The sequence below is a fragment of the Lathyrus oleraceus genome, chromosome 6 (genome assembly GCF_024323335.1).
Source record: "Lathyrus oleraceus cultivar Zhongwan6 chromosome 6, CAAS_Psat_ZW6_1.0, whole genome shotgun sequence".
NCBI classification, from domain to species: Eukaryota; Viridiplantae; Streptophyta; class Magnoliopsida; order Fabales; family Fabaceae; genus Lathyrus; species Lathyrus oleraceus.
Window position 1 is genome coordinate 436024616 of NC_066584.1, and position 19742 is coordinate 436044357.

At 42.3% G+C, this 19742-nt stretch overlaps 1 protein-coding gene and 1 pseudogene across 1 annotated transcript; one reads left to right on the top strand and one right to left on the bottom strand.

Moving 5' to 3' along the window:
• Window positions 1–14260: 14260 nt before the first annotated feature.
• On the top strand, window positions 14261–15193 carry LOC127096123 (bifunctional riboflavin biosynthesis protein RIBA 1, chloroplastic). Its single transcript, XM_051034737.1, has 3 exons — window positions 14261–14270; window positions 14403–14668; window positions 14784–15193. The coding sequence occupies exons 1-3, from the start codon at window positions 14261–14263 to the stop codon at window positions 15036–15038; spliced, it is 531 nt and encodes a 176-aa protein (XP_050890694.1). The 3' UTR covers window positions 15039–15193.
• LOC127096124 (uncharacterized) lies at window positions 15188–15827 on the bottom strand (annotated as a pseudogene).
• Between the last annotated feature and the right edge of the window lie 3915 nt (window positions 15828–19742).

Genomic DNA, 19742 nt, shown 5'->3' on the forward strand with positions numbered 1-19742 from the left:
TGACAGTAACATACAAAGACTGGCATGAGATGTTACCCTTTACTCTTTACGGTTATCGCACTTCAGTGCGCACTACGACAGGGGCAACTCCGTTCTCTTTAGTCTATGGAATGGAAGCCATCTTACTAGTGGAAGTTCAGATTCCCTCTCTAAGAATCATGAAAGAGGCGGGCTTAGATGAAGATGAATGGATTCAGACTCGACTCGATCAGATAAATTTGATGGATGAGAAGAGACTTGCGGCTGTATGTCACGGGCAGATATATCAGAAGCGCATGACCAGGGCATTCAACAAAAAGGTCAAGAGACAAGTGTATCAAATTGGCGACTTGGTAATCAAACGCATCATCCTACCACAAACTGACCCCAGAGGCAAATGGACTCCCACATACGAAGGGCCATTTGTAGTTAAGAAGGTATTCTCAGGTGGAGCCATGATACTCGCCACAATGGATGGTGAAGACTTCCCACATCCCGTGAACGCGGACATAGTTAAAAAATACTACGCATAAAAGAGACCCGCTAGATCGACGTATCTAGGCAAAAGTAAGGGCATCCCGGCGAACCAAAAGGGTTCGGGCAAAAATTAGGGATATATAAAAAAAAATGTACACCCGGCAAGTCGAAAACCTGAAAAGGCGGCTTGGGCAAAAAAGGGCATCCCGGCGAACCAAAAGGGTTCGGGCAAAAATTAGGGATTAAAGCGTATGACTATGTCCCGTTCTCAGTCAACTTTCATCCAAGTTCGAGGGACTGACCAAGCCAATCACTTCTATCCGACAGCAAGGGATGAGATGCTCGAAGACATAATGACAGTAGTAGGCTTAAAATCAATAGGACTTCTTCCACATAGCTTTCTCTTTGTTTTCGACAATTTCCTCTTACTAGGATTTCTGTCTCCTTGTACACAAATTGCCTGTTTATAGGCCTCCTTTCAAAATCAATACAACCCTCTTTCAAAAAAAAAGATGCTTTTGTTTTTACTTTTCTGTTTTGGTTGCGTAAATGTCCATTGATTTAATTTGAATTAATATGTGCATTTGAATATGACTGATGTTTACCAAAAATACATGCATAGAATAGCAATAGCAATTACTACAAGACTTCAGGATCGAGGATAAGGTCTAACCATGCTTCCAATGAATCCGCTACCAATTCTCTTCCCCAGCAAGCCTATTTTTCCCAGAAGAAATTGGCAGTATTCCCCGGCACAGCCAGCTATTCCCCAACAGAGGTCGGCATCGCCAGACAGGCTGATCATCTCATCCATCTCCAGCCCGACTCTGCTGAATATTTCCACCATCAGACAGAAATCAAGCATCCCCAGCCGAGAAAGGGTCATCGACACAAATGTCTCAAATCAGTAGATGGGGATTTATTTTCCCCAGTAGAGTCCCCAAGCAGAACTTCTCATACGCATAACTCATTCATTACATCCTTTCACAGCATACGCATGCATACAACATTCACATTTATTTTAGCATAACACGAAACATCTCATGCATCATGACATAGCATGAAGCTAACTTTTTCTTTGCAGGTTAATTATCCTCCTGATATAGTCAAAGTAGAAGGTTCATTCAGACAGACACCTTTATCAATCACATTCAAGATTCAGATACATATTTCAAATACAGTTCATGGGAACATTCATTCTGACAACACTTCGATATCCTCCTAACGATGGCATCTCTAAGCCCATCCCAGACATTTATTGCAAGTACAACATATACAGGTTATCAGATACAGCCTAACGTACGGTTCATTCTGATTCAGCCCAACATATGACTTCTTCAGCAACTCCAATGCGGTCTAACGTACGACCCATTTGGACCTTCAAATCCTCAGATGCTGCCTAGCGTACGGTACATTCAGGGGTGTAGTCTAGCGTACGACTACTTTCTTTTTCAGATACAGCCTAACGGACGGCTCATTCTACAACTCGGATACGATCTAACGTACGATCCATTCTGAACTTCAACAACCCCAACGCGGTCTAACGTACGACCCGTTTGGATCTTACAACCCTCAGATGCTACCTAACGTACGGTACATTTCTGAAGTGTAGTCTGGCGTACGACTACCGCTTTCATCATCAGATGCGGCCTAACAGACGACTCATTCTGCGACGGTCTAACGTACGACCCGTTCGGATGTCCATCCCCTCAGATGCTACCTAACATACGGTACATTTCTGAAGTGTAGTCTAACGTACGACTACCCCTTTCATCATCAGATCCTACCTAACATACGGTACATTTCTGAAGTGTAGTCTAACGTACGACTACCCCTTTCATCATCAGATCCTACCTAACATACGGTACATTTCTGAAGTGTAGTCTAACGTACGACTACCCCTTTCGTCGTCAGATTCAGCCTAACGTACGACTCATTCTGCAACTCAGATACGATCTAGCGTATGGTCCATTCTGATCCTTTATCCCCAACAGCGTATGACACACTCCGACTCCCCAGCGAAGTCGGCAGCCTAATGGATGACTCATTATACGGTCTAACGTACGACCCAGTGTGGCACCCATGTCTTCAAATTGGCCTAATATACGGCGCGATCTGAAGCTTTCGTCATCAAACCTCCCGGATGGCATCTTTAAGCCCATCTCCATCAAGACCAACTGTCGATTCTCAAGTGCAATTTTTTGGGGCATTCTAGTGTTCAATAATCTTCCACCTCCAGACCACGAATGGCATACACGCCATCCTAACTCTCTCGGTTCAAGAATATTGAACAGGGGCAGCTGTCATACCCCAAAAATTACCCATCATTTTTCCTAAAAAAAAAAAAAAAAAAAAAAAAAAAAGAATTTTTTTTTTAATTAATTAATTAATTAATTAATTAATTAAATAATTAAAATAAATAAATAAATAAAATATAACAAATTATTTTGGACTTGGGTCTCCCTCATTCCAAGCCCATTACCCACGAAATTAGTCTATAAATACTGAAGTTTCAGTAGGGGGAGTGACACTTGGAGAGACTTGGAGTTTACACTGGGAGATTCACTGGAGAAAGAAGGAAGAGAAGCAAAACACTCTGAGGTTTCCTTGGAACAAAACCTTGAGGAAAAAGAAAGAGAGAGAACAGAGAAAGACGGATAGAAACTTTGGCATAGGAACCCTGCCTACCCGGAGAATTCAGAGTAAAGAAACCCTGAAGGCAGCCCATCTGCACCGAAGCCATCGCCGTCCAATTCCCGCTGCCTAACTTATTCCGATACTACAAGTGGTCAATCCCTTCAACCTTGAATTGGCAAACAGGTTTGCGTATCTCTATTGTTTATACTTTCAATTGGCCATATCTACCTATATAATGTATCATGATTAAATGTTGATATATAATTTGCTTTCGTATGGGAATCTAAATACGCCTGAATACCCTGAATGTTTGACCATGTTATTCCTGTGATAAAATGCCATAAAATTCAAAGTTCCTAACATGGGGCTGTTTTCAAATTCAAAATCCGTGGCCTTCGCTAGGCGAGGCAGAGGCGAACGAGACAGTACCTGATTCTTCTAGTCTGTTTTTTTTATGTTTTTATCATAGCCATGCATTATTCATCCTATCCTATTTATTGTTGTGATATTTCTCCGGTGTAATCTTCGATTGCACCCTGATTTGGTGTTCTGACATGTTTCTTTTTTTTTTGAGTTTCGTAAAGGTTCGCATATCCCAGGAAAAGGTTATTGGCTAGGTATTCCACTTTAGTTGTGGGATACCCTTGTGGAGTTTCACCCTAAATTAATTTTTTAATGTATTAATTTCTAATATATTAATTTTTTAATATATTATTTTTAATAATTTTAATGTGGAGTTTCATCCTAATTATATAATTAATTGTAAAACTTTGCCTTTGAATAAGTGATCTTGGACCTCTCTTTGTTGCCTTACGATTACGATATTACGGTCATGTCCCGCGAACGTGGGGATACCCTTAGCAAAGACCCTTCGGTTAAATCATCATAAAATAAATTATAGTCCCGCGGATGTTGCCTTCGAATATACAACTTTGTCCCTCGATGACCCTCCGATGTTGCCTACGGTTAAATGATGATAGTCCCTTCGAATGCTAAGGTATCCTCATAACTGTTGCCTTCAATGACCAATCGATGACCCTACGATGACCCTTTTACATCCAAAGGATAAAACTACTTATTTCTCAATAATAAGGACAGTTTTACCCTCATAAGGATAGGAAATGCCCGTAAAGACCTTGGGTCGGTATAACTCTTAATTGCTGGCTCACAACTTAAAACATTTTTTTCGCACCTCACACCTTTCAAAATGCCTTTAGAAAATCACCACTTGGTATACATTCATACTAGAATCATTACCGAGTTATATTTTTCTAAACAATTTTCAAAACTAAAACGGGATAACCACTTTGTATACATTCATACAAGAATCATTACAAAGTTAAATTCTCTTTTCAAAACAATTTTCTAAACAATTCACAAACACTTTTTTTTTTCAGACAAAAATAATATAAGTGATCGAGCAATTAAGAGCCCATGGATAACCATGGATACAAAGGGTGCTAACACCTTCCCTTTGTATAATGTACCTCCCGAACCCAAAATCTAAATTAAGGTCTTTCCTGTTCTTTTCCACCTTTCCTTATTGGATAAAAGAAAAGTCGGTGGCGACTCTTGCTAACCGCGACATTGCGATAAAAAGCAAAACACAAAAAGTCCAGTTCACCGTATGACAGAACTGGCGACTCTGCTGGGGACCTTAAAAAGAGAGGTTACCTTAAAAACAAGATCACTTATTCAATTTGTCTGATTTATTTTTAAGGGATTGCTTGGGTATGTTATGCTTGAGTGAAAGATCCTACACCCGGATCTAGTGTACCTTAGGTAAGTAGCAAGAGATCATCGCGACTGTCCGGCGTATACTGGAATGGTCAAAATGATGGCTACGGTTAATGTGGCACTTTGGATGTCCTGATGTTCCTCATGTTAGTTGAGGAAATATTTGGCATTCGCGTGGTGTCATAAAAGCATTAACCAGACCTTTAGAACCCTAATTGACTCATCCTGGCCATTAGAAAGTAGTGAGATAACTGGCTTCGGTTCCGACTGGAGTTGGTTGAGACTCGATACTACACTCTTTGAGATTGGACTTTAGGGAAGCTTCGGTCAACCACTTGGTGTTGCACTGAAGTGGACTTAAGGAAAGGTCAATGATTTGAGATCCTTCTAGAACCCGGTTACTATTCTAAGACAGGTTGAACCAACCAAACTTCAGTGGGGAGGGTATTTACCTATGGAACTCACGCAAGCCTTAAAACCTAGGAATGATTGTTGTGTGACTTGCTTGTGCTTGTTATTTATCTAACAACATGACATCATAACAACATAACATCATAACATCATGGCATTGTACTAACCATTTCAAGGATTTAGGGATTTAACTCTGCTAAGAAAAAAAAAAACAAAAAAAAACAAAAGCAAAAACAAAAGAGAAAAGAAAAAAAAAGCTCTTTTTGTTAGTTTATGCAAAGTTAAATCCCGAAAGTCCTTGAAAACATTTCATACATTGTATTGCATCGCATAACAGGTATTCTAAAGGATCAGTGTTCTCACGATTTTCCCTATCAAACAGATTCCAGCAGATTCAAACAGATTGAACAATGGCTCTCGAACAAACTGTCAAAGATCTCCAGGCCCAGAATGCTCAATTCCAGGAAATGATGCTGAGCTTATCTAAGGGGCAGGAAGAACTGAAAGCTCTTTTGATGGAGAAGAAGAAGGACCAGAAACCTGTGGGTTACATCAACCCGGGGAGAAGGCTTAAGGGACAGGTTACAGGAGTCAAGATTAGAATTCCGAAGGATTCAGAAGAAGAGACCGAGAATGATTCGGAAGATGAGAATCCTAATCTCGTCAATTCTGAGGACGACGATGAAGATTATGAACATGAACAGTACTCTCCGAAGGATGATAAGTACAAGTTGCTGGAAGAACGTATGCTAGCTATGGAGGGGCAGAAAGTGCCCGGTCTGGATTTCGAAAACTTGGGTCTGGTCTCTGATGTGGTCATTCCCCGCAAATTCAAGGTTCCCATTTTCACTAAGTATGATGGTGCCTCTTGTCCTCAGATGCATCTAAGGGCTTATGTGAGAAAGATTCAGCCGCACACTACTGATAAGAAACTGTGGATCCATTTCTCCCAACCCGTTGCTTGCATGAACATTTGCAATGATCCCTTCTAGTTGGTTTACTGAGATCTCCTGAGGCACATATGCAGCATTAAGGACCTTCAGAAGTGCCTCCCTGTGTGCCTCTGAACACAACAGGAGTGAGAGAATGGATATCTTAGACGGCGTCTGAATCAACTGATCGACTACCTTGTAATCGCTTTTCTTTATGATTCTCAGAAGCTCGTCCACATCCTTCGCAAAAGTGGGCTCAGAGCCAGCTTGGGGTGCAGAAGTGCCCTCATTTACAACTTGCTTGCCTTTGGCTTTCGCCGCAGCATCATCATTATCAGCTTGGGTAACCGGTGGTGAGAACAGTCTACCACTTCTGGTGAATCGCCCGATTCCACCAACATTGTCCACTGCGGGACCTTCAACTTTGAGTTCAGACTTTTGACCCTCTTCTACCTTCAAAGGTCGTTCCACCCCATGATCGTGTGTGTATACACTCCCCCCATAATGCCAAGGAATGGCCCTTTCACTTGTGAAAGGTAAAGGACCAGGGGTTGTGATTGTCATGGCGGCCGGTCGCACTGGTGGCACTGGTTGTGCTTCTGGCACACTGATCTGATTAGTCGGGTAAAAGATGGTGATAGTAGCGACATCATAGTCATACTCGGGAATTTCATTCATTGAAACAAAAACATCCGGAACACCGGAATCAAGTTCAGTTACATCAAGATCAGACACATTGTTTGGTATATCAGCAACAACATTTGAAAAATTAAATACATCAATGGGAAATACACAATCAGCAGGAACAACATCTGAGAATTCTTCAACAGCATCTTCAAATACCTCTTCAACTACCCCTTCAGCAAACTCTTTGACAGACAGGTCTTCAACTTGGAGGGTACCATTGTCAAGCAAGACCTGGATACCCTGCTGCAGCTTCAAGCAATCCCTACCCTGTGTAGCGCAATCCAAACAACCTTTCCCACAACCGGGGAAGACATCGGCCTTCAACAAGCATTCCTTAATTTCCCTCAACGGGGTCTTCAACTTCAACACATCCTTAACAGACTTGGCTTCTTCCTCCAGCATATTAACGTTTGCACCACCATGCTGTGGCATAGGATTGTTGACGACATTAGGAGCCGGTGCAAGGCTGATAGCCTTTGAATCAATGAGGTCCTGAACTACGTGCTTAAAAGCTTTGCAGTTCTCAATATTGTGGCCAGGTGCCCCAGAGTGGAAGCTACACCTAGCATTGGCATCGTAACCCACCGGAAGTCTACCAACCGGAGGAGCCAGAGTGCGTAGCTGCACAAGTTATAGCTGTTGAAGACTAGCAAGCAGTTGAGCGCACGACATTGGAAGAGTGTCGAAACGCCGGTCCATCATCCTCTGCCTCTGTTGATAGGTGGGTCCGTTACCTGGTTGTTGTTGTTGTTGTTGATACTGAGCTGGCTGACATTGTGGTTGTTGCTGATACTGAGTTTGCTGGCGTTGTGGTTGTTGTTGTTGTAGTGGTGCTGCAGCCGGAATAGTCACAGCTGCAACATACGGTTGCTGATGATAGTTTTGAAAATTATTCCTCCTGTTTTGATATGAAGACACGGAATTCACACCCCCTTCCCTCTGCTTCTGTCCTCCCATAAATGGCTTCTTTACTCCTGACGAAGATCCAACTCCATTGTGGCTCTTGTAGGTCTTCAGGTAATTCTCTACCCTCTCTCCGGTAGAGACCACATCAGCAAAGTTGGAGGCATTGCACCCCACCAGACGCTCCAGGTAAGGTCCAGGCAACGTATTCATGAACATGTTGGCCATTTCCTTTTCCAACATGGGAGGTTGAACACGGGAAGCTGTCTCCCTCCAGCGTTGAGCGTACTCCCTGAAGCACTCATTGCTTTTAAGAGACAGGTTCTGGAGTTGAGTTCTGTCCGGGGCCATGTCTGCATTATACTGGTATTGTTTCACAAAAGCTTCCGCCAAATCCCTCCAGCAACGGATGTGGACTCTATCCAACCTCATGTACCATTCCAGGGATGCCCCAGCTAGGCTGTCCTGGAAGAAATACATAAGTAGCTTTTCGTCGTCAGAATATGCAACCATCTTTCGGAAGTAGGCTTGCACATGGGTCTTCGGGCAAGAGCTACCGTTATACTTGTCAAAGATTGGGACTTTGAACTTCGGTGGGACCCTCACGCCTGGGACCAATCCCAAGTCAGAAACATCTACCCCCAGGGGGTTTTGTCCTTCTACCGCCTTCAACCTCTCCTCTAATCTCCTGAACATGGGATCCATGCCATGGCCCATGCCAAAGTCTTCCGGCCGCAAGAACTGATCATCTTCATCATCGTGAATGGGTTGTTGATCGTGGTTGTTATGTGGGATCGGGACAGGCCTCGGTCCATTAACCTCTGCAATTGGAGGATCAGTCACGACCTCTGGTTGAGTAGTTGCGGGATTCCTTTGTATCATTTGTCTAATCTCTTGCTGTCCTTGCGCTACTCCCTGAACCACGTCCATGAACTGGTTCATGCGGACCCTCATCTCATCAAGTTCTGCTTGTAGACCCTCCATTGCTTTCTGCTGGTTTCTGCGGGTACCGTACCGGTGAATTCCTGAATCAGCTATCCTGCTAATGGAACACCCCACAAAATGAGAACACCGCGACGATACCTGTTATGCAAGACATGCTATGGATATGCAAATGTAATGACATGTTTATCAATTCCAAAAGGTATTCTAACCCTTTGATTCCAGTCTCTCGTCAGATAAAAAGTGTAAGAAAAACCCCGACCAGAATCAAGAAGAAGATATCAGCCTCTGGGAATAGATAAACATGTGTTGAATGATTTGAATGCAAAATGATGTGATGCAATGCAGTGACATGGAAATCAGGACTGCGGTATCTGCTTGAGCAACTGTCGGGTTGCACTGTCTGAAGAGAAAACCCACTGAAGAATAAGATCAAAACTCTGCTCCAGAAAACAGGGTTGGTTGGAGGTTAAGGTTTCCTGAATTTAGCCCGCCCCTCACTGGTAGGTTCTAAGAACAGAAGTTTGTCAGCTTTAGCCCTTCAGTCGAGAATAATACGTTTACCACTGAAGGTTTAGCATTATTACGGGATAAAAGACCTCCGCTGACTCCCCTCAACGGGATATCCTAAAGCAAGTTCCCAGTCTCGGGGTCCTCGGATTGAGCAACGAGAATGCGCCCACCAGAGCTAACATAAACGCGTCTCGGAGGAGAGGCCTCGACTGAGTTCTCGGGAAATGGTCACCAGAGTCGACGATTTCTAAAGGAATATCTGTCGTTATGGAACACCCATAGGACAAAATATATCCAACAGAAACCTCGTCTGGAATGTGGGTCTCATGAACGACTTAACGTAGCAACATACCACGCAAGCCTCATGACTATCCACTCTAACACCTATGTGTACACTCAAGCCTGGGTAGTGGGCTTATCTCTCATAAAACAGTCCCAACCCAACAAACAAATAACCCATAGAACCCACAGATACAACAAACATATGTACATGAATGCAATAAGATAAAGCAGGTAAATGCGGAAAATAAATAACTGTACAAAAGAAATAAACACCCAACAAACAAGAAACCTACAAAAGCTAGGAGGGACTCGCTTAGGGAAACCAGAGATTCTGGGTTCGCTCCCCAGCAGAGTCGCCAGCTGTCGCAGCCTGAAAAATACAGAGGTGCGAAAAAACAACCGGCGAGAAAAATGACAGAAGAGTCGCCACCGTGCGTTATTTATCCCAAAGGAGGGAAAGGAAACGCTCGAAGTAAACCTGGAGAAAGGAAAGGAAAAGACAAGGTCTCGCAACCAAATCTTGGGTTCGGGAGTCGATTATGCGAAGGGAAGGTATTAGCACCCCTACGCATCCGTAGTACTCTACGGGATCCACTCTTGTTGTTCTTGTCTAAAAGGTGTGTGTTTATCTAATGTACTATTTACTAAAAGAAAGGGTCAAAGAAAATGACTCGCACGGATGTCGCATCCACTGCATACGTATCTCATCTGAATATGAGAATCAGAGTCTTCGTAGCTCGGGTACCTATGAGTTAAAGAGGAGTGTGCTCGCTAAGACATTGCGTCTTATGCCTACGTATCTCATCGGGAATGAGAATCAGAGCAAAACGTAGTTCAAACTAACTACGGGAATAAGGGTCTCGATTGCAACTAGGGCAAGAGAAAGGGAAGGTCTCGATCGCAACGAGGGCGAGAGAAAGGATCGCAACAAGGGCGAAAGCAAACAAGGATTAGTTGTTAGTCGTTAGTCAAACTCGGCAAGACATCACGTCTTGTGCCTACGTATCTCATCTGAACATGAGAATCAGAGTTGCCGTAGTTCAGCCTAACTACGGGAACAAAGCAAAACACAAAAAGGCAAACATGGAACCCGAATGCCAATTGCTGGACTTACATCAGCTTCCGAACCAAACATACCCACACTGGAAACCAGATGCCACTTGATGGACTTATACCGGACTCCAAGCACTCAACAATAGGATACGGAATGCCAATCGCTGGGCTTACATCCATATCCTAACACACACAAGAAGAAACAAGCAACAAGTTATTAAGGAGTCGGGAACTCGAGCCTAGCAACTGTCAAGCAAACACACAAAAAGAAAAAGGGTGAACACACAGACTAACAGGGAGTCGGGAACTCGAGCCTGATAGCTGTCAAGCACAACACACTCAAAAAAAGAAAAGGGTGCCCGGAGAGATCTTGCACGATCCCCTGCCTACGTACCTCATCTGGTATGAGAATCAGGGCGACGTAGTTTCCCTACATAGGGATTGCCATCTGAACATGGACTTACAAAAGGAGGACACCAGTTGTGTCAAAGGAGAGTGGGCAATGTGTTCACGTCCTGGCAGTAGGTGTCGCAGCTCGCTGAATCGAGTCTTAGGCAGTTACCTCTTTGCAATAGAACGGACTACATGCCACAAGATCGGAGACGCACGGAAAGGTCTAGAAGTGGGGAAGCTCTGCCCTAGAGTTGTCATGCAATATGTACTTAAGTGTTAGGATTTACAAATGAGAATATCTACCTAATGTTAGCATGCAAAGAATATGGGAATTCTACCTATGTTATCATACAAAAGAAATAAGGGAATCCTACCTATGTTATCATGCAAAGGGTTCTATCTAATGGGCGCTACCTAATCGGAACAAGAATCGACGAATGGAGCAAGGAGAAGTGTTAGGGATAAGGGTAGATGGCGATGCATGAAGCAATCGACTTACAAGGTTGATGGCGATGCATAAAGCAATCGACTTACAAGGTTGATGGCGATGCATAAAGCAATCGACTTACAAAAGGGTGGATGAATACGTGCTGGTTCTGTTAGGTTTTGAAAAATGATTACTCGACGTTGGATCGAGGTTTTGATCTTGCTTTGAAATGGTTATCGGGTGTTCATTTTATTTCTTGTATTAACAGATGAATAAAGAATGAAAGAATATTACACATTTCATGGGAGAGGGATACATTCGTTATGAATGGGGGTTGTCATGGCAATCAACAATATAAATATATGCCTCATACATCATACAAGTAGGCAACAGTCAACCAAACAATAAGATATTTTAACAAGTATATGATCAAATCAAATAATCAAAGAAATGAAATGAATGAGCATTAAACAACGTATGGGTGTAAGTGTAAGGGAACCGGCTCATTGTAAGAAAGCCCAAGAGTAAGCTATGTGAGGTTGGCGGTGATGCTTAAAAAGCAATCGACTTACAAGGGTATGGAAAAATGGGCACGATATTAAATCGAGAGAATATGATTTTTATAATTTTAAAATGGTTTTGAATGAATGATGAAGTTAAAAGAAAACAAAGTTTGCATTATTAACAAATGAAACTATGAGTATAATAAAAATTATAATACAACATAAACATGAAAAAAATGAATGCTAAAGAAAGGAAATGTTATATATGGGTATCGAACCCACTACATAAGGGGAAATGGGACTCGTTCCCATCCACCCGGCCACAGGTGGTTAGCTATTATCTTAACAGCGACTAGAACATATAGACAAGAACAACAAACAATAATAATAAAAACTAACTAAAAGAAATGAAATGGGCTGTTGGAACTAATGGGTAACTAAAGCCCACGAGCTTGAATTCCAGACTTGGATAAGTGGAGGCTTATTCTGGAATAACCGGTCCAACACAAAAGAACTGATGGAAAGCCAAAGGGTAGCGTGACCTAGCCGCATGGCTGTCTTGGTCCAAATGAAAAAATAAAGCTAATAATGACTGATGATACACAAAACAAAAAGGCTATGCATTGGATTTTGTGGATCTCACAGGTATCGATCCAAATACCACATGTCATTTAAAACAAAAGCAATGTATCAGTTCGAAAATAAACAAAAGGGGAGCATCAAGAGCCACAAATATCATTCTCATTTCTAAAAAAAATCCACCTTCTTTCTCAAAAATCACATTCCATTTTTTGAACAACAACAAAAATTCAACAACATAGCACAATAAGAACACGCAAGGAAGACAATCATGAAGCTACATTAAAGATGAGAGATGGATCGAAAATAGAACTAACCAGTTGCAGCTGGATCGACCGACGAAAGCGTAGGTAATGTTCTTCCTGAATCCTTCTAAGTTATGATATCGTTTCTCTTCTGAGTGGAATCCAGATTTTCTTGGGGTTTTTGTTGAACAGTTTTCTTTCTCTTCCGCCTCTCCAATGACTCATAGGGTTTTTCGGCTGATTTTGTTGTCTTTCAGAACCTCTCCCTGTGAACAGTGGACGCGCCTCCCTTTATACCCACCCTTTTAGGGTTTTGGATTTTGCTATGGAGATCAAAAAGGTATCCCTTCGGAAGTCCTTTAAGGTGCTCACAGTTGTCTACCTCATTTGGTGTTTGGTCTGGAAAAGGTAACATGAGCTCCATACTTTCTTTTTCATTTTTTGTCTTAATGCCAATTTGGGATATTTCTGGAATTCTAACGCTTTACTGGCTATTATGTGTTACTGCAGTGAATTTCTTGTAACTTCCAGCTAATTCAATTGTGTTACTGCAGTGAATTTCTATTGCCACTAAACTCGGTTGGTTTGTGAATGAGGACTCAAAAGGTTGATGGTTCTTTGGCTGTAGCAGGTAACCTTGAGGAAGATTCCAGTGTATTAGAAGCTACACCATCCATTTTCCTTGCTGCAATATGATCAAATTCATTAAAGCTTCCTGTGCTTTCAAGTGATTTGGCATTTTTGATAAAAGTAGATCCTTGATTTCCCGATGTTTGAGAAGAAACTTCCTTGCCATGAACACTTTTCTTCCTTAAATCCATTTCCATGTTCCTAATATGATCATTCTCCTGGACAGACATTGCCGGTTGGTCCCTCACATTGACAAATGATGCATTCGTTGTTAATGAGTCCTCCCAGTTTGTTGGTTCATTTTTCCATCCCACTTGTTGTGTTGCTTAAGAAAAACCCTGTAAGGTCCAATAATATCAGGAGCATGACTGGATTCTACCGGTTCTGAGGCCAACGGCTTAACCACATTATCATGTCCACCAGATCTACCATGTAAATTGCCAGGCTCATGTGGATTCTGACCTGAGTTTCTATTATAAACAGGTGATCCAGTTGCCATTCCCATGAAAGGAACATCTCGTGGTGTGTATGGATAGGATATGTGTTTGCACTAAGCCTGCATAATTTATGCACTGATTTGTTCTTGTTTCTGGTTTTGAGCTTGTGCAGGTCTGGCATTGCAGCAAGGCACAACAAGGCAACTGGCTTGGCAACGTGTTGTGTGTACTGCAGGTATTGAGCATGATCACCGAACCATACTCATGGCATGTTTTGTGGTTGTGTGAATGCAGGGCATGTTTGGCCAGATGGAGTTAGGGTTAGAAGTGCGGCAAAACATAGGTCATGATATGGTGTTGTACAGGACCAAGGTTTTGATGTTGTATACCTGCTATTTGAAGATTGTGTCTCAACTTCCAACTCGAATTCTCTGCAAATTTCATAACAGTACAGCAAGGTTAAAGATGTGAGTCCCAAACTTCCAAGAAAGACATGGCAAGAGGTTAGGAAATCAGGTTCACAAGAGCTCCAAGAAACATCAGGCCTTTCGAAAATGAACCGAAATCACTTCATCTCTGCCATGAATTTCTCATACTCTGAATCAGCTCCATACGCTGTCTTTTCCGCCGATGAGTTGGGAGGTGGAATAGCTGCATTTCCAATGCTTTGGGATTGATCTGCAGATGTGACTGTGGAAATCAGCTTGCACTTGCAATGCAACAGATTGAGGCAGCCGGTAGAGGTGTACTTGTATATTTACGCGGACATGAAGGTAGGGGTATTGGATTGGGCCACAAGCTCCGTGCTTATAACCTACAGGATGATGGGCGCGATACCGTAGAAGCCAATGAGGAGTTGGGATTGGCTGTTGACTCTAGGGAGTATGGCATTGGTGCGCAGGTAATAGATATACACTTATTGATTCGATGATGAATCTCTTGCAATAACATTTGAACTGTTTTAATACATGCTGATCACAATTGTTATGGAATTTGAAATGCTACTATTTTTGCAGATACTGAGGGATCTAGGTGTTCAATCTATGAAGTTGATGACTAACAATCCATCCAAATATATTGGTCTCAAAGGTTATGGTTTAACTGTTTCTGGTAGGATCCCATTGTTAACTCTTATCACTTCGGAGAACAAGAGATATTTGGAGACAAAACGTGTGAAAATGGGCCACATCTATGGCACGGAACATAACAGTGGCAATGTTAAAACCGATAGTGTTGAAGATTCAAATTCAAACGGAGTTACCAGCCTTTGAAGCCTTAGAAGAGGAAGTAGAAATTAACACTGCAGCTGAATCCAAAATGTGACAGTTGAATAATTCTATTTATGAATTGATTATTTGCATAATTGTTTTGCCTGGTTTTCTTCACCCAGTCACTACTTAATTAGACTTCATTCTGAAACTTAGTGGTTGATAGTTGATAAAATCTTGTCTGTGAACACGCGAAATGCCTCATCTGCCATAGCTTTATCAAGTTCAATCTCAGCATTTGGGGAACAATCAATACGGCGAACTAGTTGGATTTATTATTCAAAGCATCACGAATCTCACTAGAAGAAACTATAGCCTCCAATTGGAATTGGTCCAACACCTGGCCTCTTTTATCAACAAGTAATGGTTTTTCTACAACTGCCTCCAAAACAGTATTTTCCACAACTGCTTCCAAAACAGTATTTTCCACAACTGATGGCTTTTCTGCGTGTGATTCCAAAGCAGTTGTTTTCGGTGTTGAAGTTGTTGGATTGACACATGGAAGTTCTTTGTGTTTTTTTGAAACGGGCCAGTGAGCAATAAAGTAAATAGCATTTAGGGCATTTGTACTTGGACTGAGCTTTGTGGCAGATTTGACATTGTTTAGGACCCATTGAACTTGAATTGGACCCAAAAGGTTAAAAGGGTCCCTAAATAAAACTGAATCACACAGAAAAAAAAATCAACTATTTGAATGAAAAAGAATAAATAAATAAACTTGATTCTTTTTGGGATGTTATTGAGTATTACTATAAGCAGATAACAAGGAACCGACGGAGAGGAAATTTTTGCAAGGCAGTAAGAAATGGTATTGCTTTTGAAGGAGCTTTTTTTGTGTCTTATTCAAATGCAGAAGAGCAAGCAAGATGCAAGCATCACCCCAAAAGAACTCAGTTCGAATGATGGTGATGATGATAGGTTAACAAGGCCATGGAATGAGGGCACAAGATTAGGGTTTGAAAGGGATATTCATGAATCAAATGGCATGATTGGCAATTGGCTTGTGACACAAGATGGTTGGTTGTTTGGATGACCAAGACCATATGTGCATTAACAATCACATGAACAGCACCATGACCTTGGACCAAAACCAATCCTCATATAAAAACATAAAAAAAATTAGGACCAAAATCGGGGTATGAAACTACTGTCTCGCTTAGCGAAGGCTTAGCGAAGCTTCGCTGCAGGCTCGCCTAGCGATGCGGCTAGCGAATGCCTGCGGGCTCTGGGTTCTCCATTGATAACAATACGATTTCTGCAATTAAGTGATCAAACATTCAAGGCATTGTTCTACACATTCATGCATAGCTAAACCCACACGTGGAATCTAACGATACCCACTCTCCCGGATTCAAACATAATACCTCATGCTTCAGAAATTTCAGATTGAAAGCGTAAAGTAATGGGAATAAGGCAAACCTAATTGGAGAGATCGAATGAAAATTGAATTGCACCGTTGGGTTTGCAGAACAATCTTAGGGTTTATATGAGAGGGAATTGGTTCTTTGCAGATGAGTTCCCTTCAGTCTCTGGAGGCTGCTCTGAGTTAGTCCTCACTCTCTCTGTCTCTCTCTGTCTAGCTAGGGTTTTGTTTCAATGAAATTTAGAATTTATACTCTGATTTTCGTGGCTTTGTGGGCTCAAATGAGGGCAACTCAAGCCCATGACTTTCTGTTATTTTTAAAACGCGTGCGCTTCACCTAGCGAAGGATTCGCTCGCCTAGCGAGCATGACAGTTCTCTTCGCTAGGCGAACCCTGCTGTTCGCCTAGCGAGCATGACAACTCAAGAACGGACTTTTGCTCCTTCAAGATTAGCGTTTTGAATGATGAATAGACCCCACTTGAACATGTTTGAAGTAACTCAAGTCTTTCCCTTGTGTTGACTGATCACCCAGATAGAACCCACAAAGTGTCTCGGATGACATTTAAGTTTCTTGGATCTGATTCTGATTGACATGATGAAATGCAATATGAAATGTTAAGTGACCTAAAAATGAATGCATGAATGAGAGGGGGAAAATTTGAGGTGCTACAGCTGCCCCTATTCAATCAACTAGAGACCCGAAAAGAAGATAGCAGCGGCTTTCGCACTTTCGAGGTATCAAGGGATTGAATACAAGAAAATCCTGAAAATTTGCATAGAAGTGAAGTGAAGTAACAATGCCTGTCAGAATCGGCAAAGAGGTGGTCTTGAAAGAAGAATCCGTCTGGTACGGTGAGAGTCGGTCTGAATACCGAAAAAGGATGTTAACCTGGATACCAAAATAAATGGTAACACAGAAATAACCATGGCCTGAATACCGCTCATCAGTCTGAATACTGGAAATGACTTCGATCTGAGCGTCGAAAGGTATGAGATTATTAATATCGGTCTGAACACCGAGAGACTGGCCTTAATGCCACTTCGGTCTGAATACCGGAAACCTGGCCTGAATGCCATAAGTTGCGTCGACCTGAACGTCGGAAACTTCTTCGATCTGAACATCGCAAAATTGGCCTGAATGCCACTTCGGTCTGAATATCGGAAACCTGGCCTGAATTCCACAAGTTGCGTCGACCTGAACGTCGGAAACTTCTTCGATCTGAACATCGGAAAATTGGCCTGAATGCCACTTCGGTCTGAATACCGAAAAAACTGGCCTAAATGCCGTAAGTTGCATCGACCTGAACATCGGAAACTTCTTCGATCTGAACATCGAAAGATTGGCCTAAATGCCACTTCGGTCTGAATACCGGAAAATTTCATGTCTGTCAGCATCGACAGAAATAGGGAAAATGATAATTGAGGCGGCATATGGGCCAATGACCCCTGCTGGGAATAATACAGATCAGTCATGAACAATCTTCAGTCTGAGTACTTGAAACAACTTCTGGCTTATCACTTGGGATACCGAGAATGCCTTATGCTTTACATGCGTATGTCTGAATTTTTCAATGGCGTAATGCTCCATGAAAATGGAAATGCTACGCGATTTGGGGGGATGCAATGCAATATGATTCTACATGCAAGGATGCGAAATGCTGAGGAGAATGCCAAACTGAGGCATAGAATACTGCTGGGGAATGATCACAATCTTCTGGACCCTGGCAAGCCTGTTGGAGATGCACAACATAATGAACTAAGTGGGGAAATGACCCGCCACACGGTGTTCTGGAAAATAGCAAAATACCGAGACTCTGACTGGGGAGAGGATGGCACTGAAGGCTTGCTGCTGAGGAAAGCGACGGTGGTTCTAGAAACCAAAAATCTGTGAGAGAGACGACTCAGCAGGGGAAGCAAACACCGATACTGCACCGAAATTCTGCTTCAAGGAAAGAGACCACGGGTCTAGCGTCGAGATCATCAATCTGGCATCGAACTCTGAGGAGTGGCCGCTTCTGCTGGGAAGATACAGTCTGGCACTGTCAACTCCGCTGGGGATATACAGTCTGATACTGTCAACTCCGCTGGGGAGTGTATAGTCTGAAACACCTTCTTGGGGAAGCACATCAGTGAGAGCCTGCTGGGGATATGAAGAATCCAACGCTCGAACCAGCTCTGCACGGATAAGATACCAAATTCCAACTATTGAGGAAAAACATCCGCGATCATTTGATGGGAACCTTAAGGGAATGCCCCGAGTGCACCTGTTCTGAGTAGACAGTCCAAGGCACTTAAAATTTATAGCAATTTTAAATGTTGATTAAGCATATACCTGCAAAGCTCTTATGTTTCATGATGCAATGTTTATCAAAAATTCGGACGTCATTTTTGCAAACAAAACAGTAAAAATGAAAATGAAACCAGAGATATACTGAATAACATGATTTTATTGATTGGGTGGCCTCTGAATAGGCATTTACATCAGGAAGCGATCCCTGGAAAGAGGTAATTGCACAAAAGATAAAAACAGAAATTAATCTAATGGCAATGGGAAATGGATTTCTATCGGGTTCCAATTCCGCTATGACTCGCTCGTCTTCAAGATCCTCCAGATGATCAGCCTTCTGAAAAAGGGTGATTGGGTTGTTTCCTACCTTTCGAAAGTTTCCAGTTATCAACATGGGATGAGTTTCAGAACTACTCAGAACGCAGTCATTCGCTTAATCCCTAACTTTTGCCTGGATCGCCCTTTCGAGTTTTCAATCCACCAGGGTACCCATTTTTGCCTAAGTTGCCTTTTCAGGTTTTCAACTTACCGTGTGTACAATCTTTTGTTTTTTAATCCCTAACTTTTGCCCGAACCTCTCTCATTTTCTTGGTTCGCCGAGATGCCCATTTTTTGCCTGGACTATTCTTTTTATCGTCCAGCGGGTCTATTTTATGCGAAGTATTTTTTAACTGCGTCTGAGTTCACAAGGGAAGTGAAGTTTTCGCCATCCATAGTTGCAAGCATCAAGGCTCCACCATCAAAAACCTTGGTGACAATATATGGTCCATCATAGTTAGGAGTCCACTTGCCCCTGTGATCCGTCTGAGGAGGAAGGATCCTTTTCAACACTAAATCTCCAACTTGGAAACATCGAGGACGCACTTTATGATCAAAGGCTCTCTTCATCCGACTTTGATACAATTGCCCATGACAAATGGCTGCCATTCGCTTCTCTTCGATAAGACTTAACTCATTGAACCTTGTCCGAATCCATTCAGCTTCGTCTAACTTGACATCCAACAGGACTCTTAGAGAAGGAATCTCCACTTCAACAGGTAGGACTGCTTCCATACC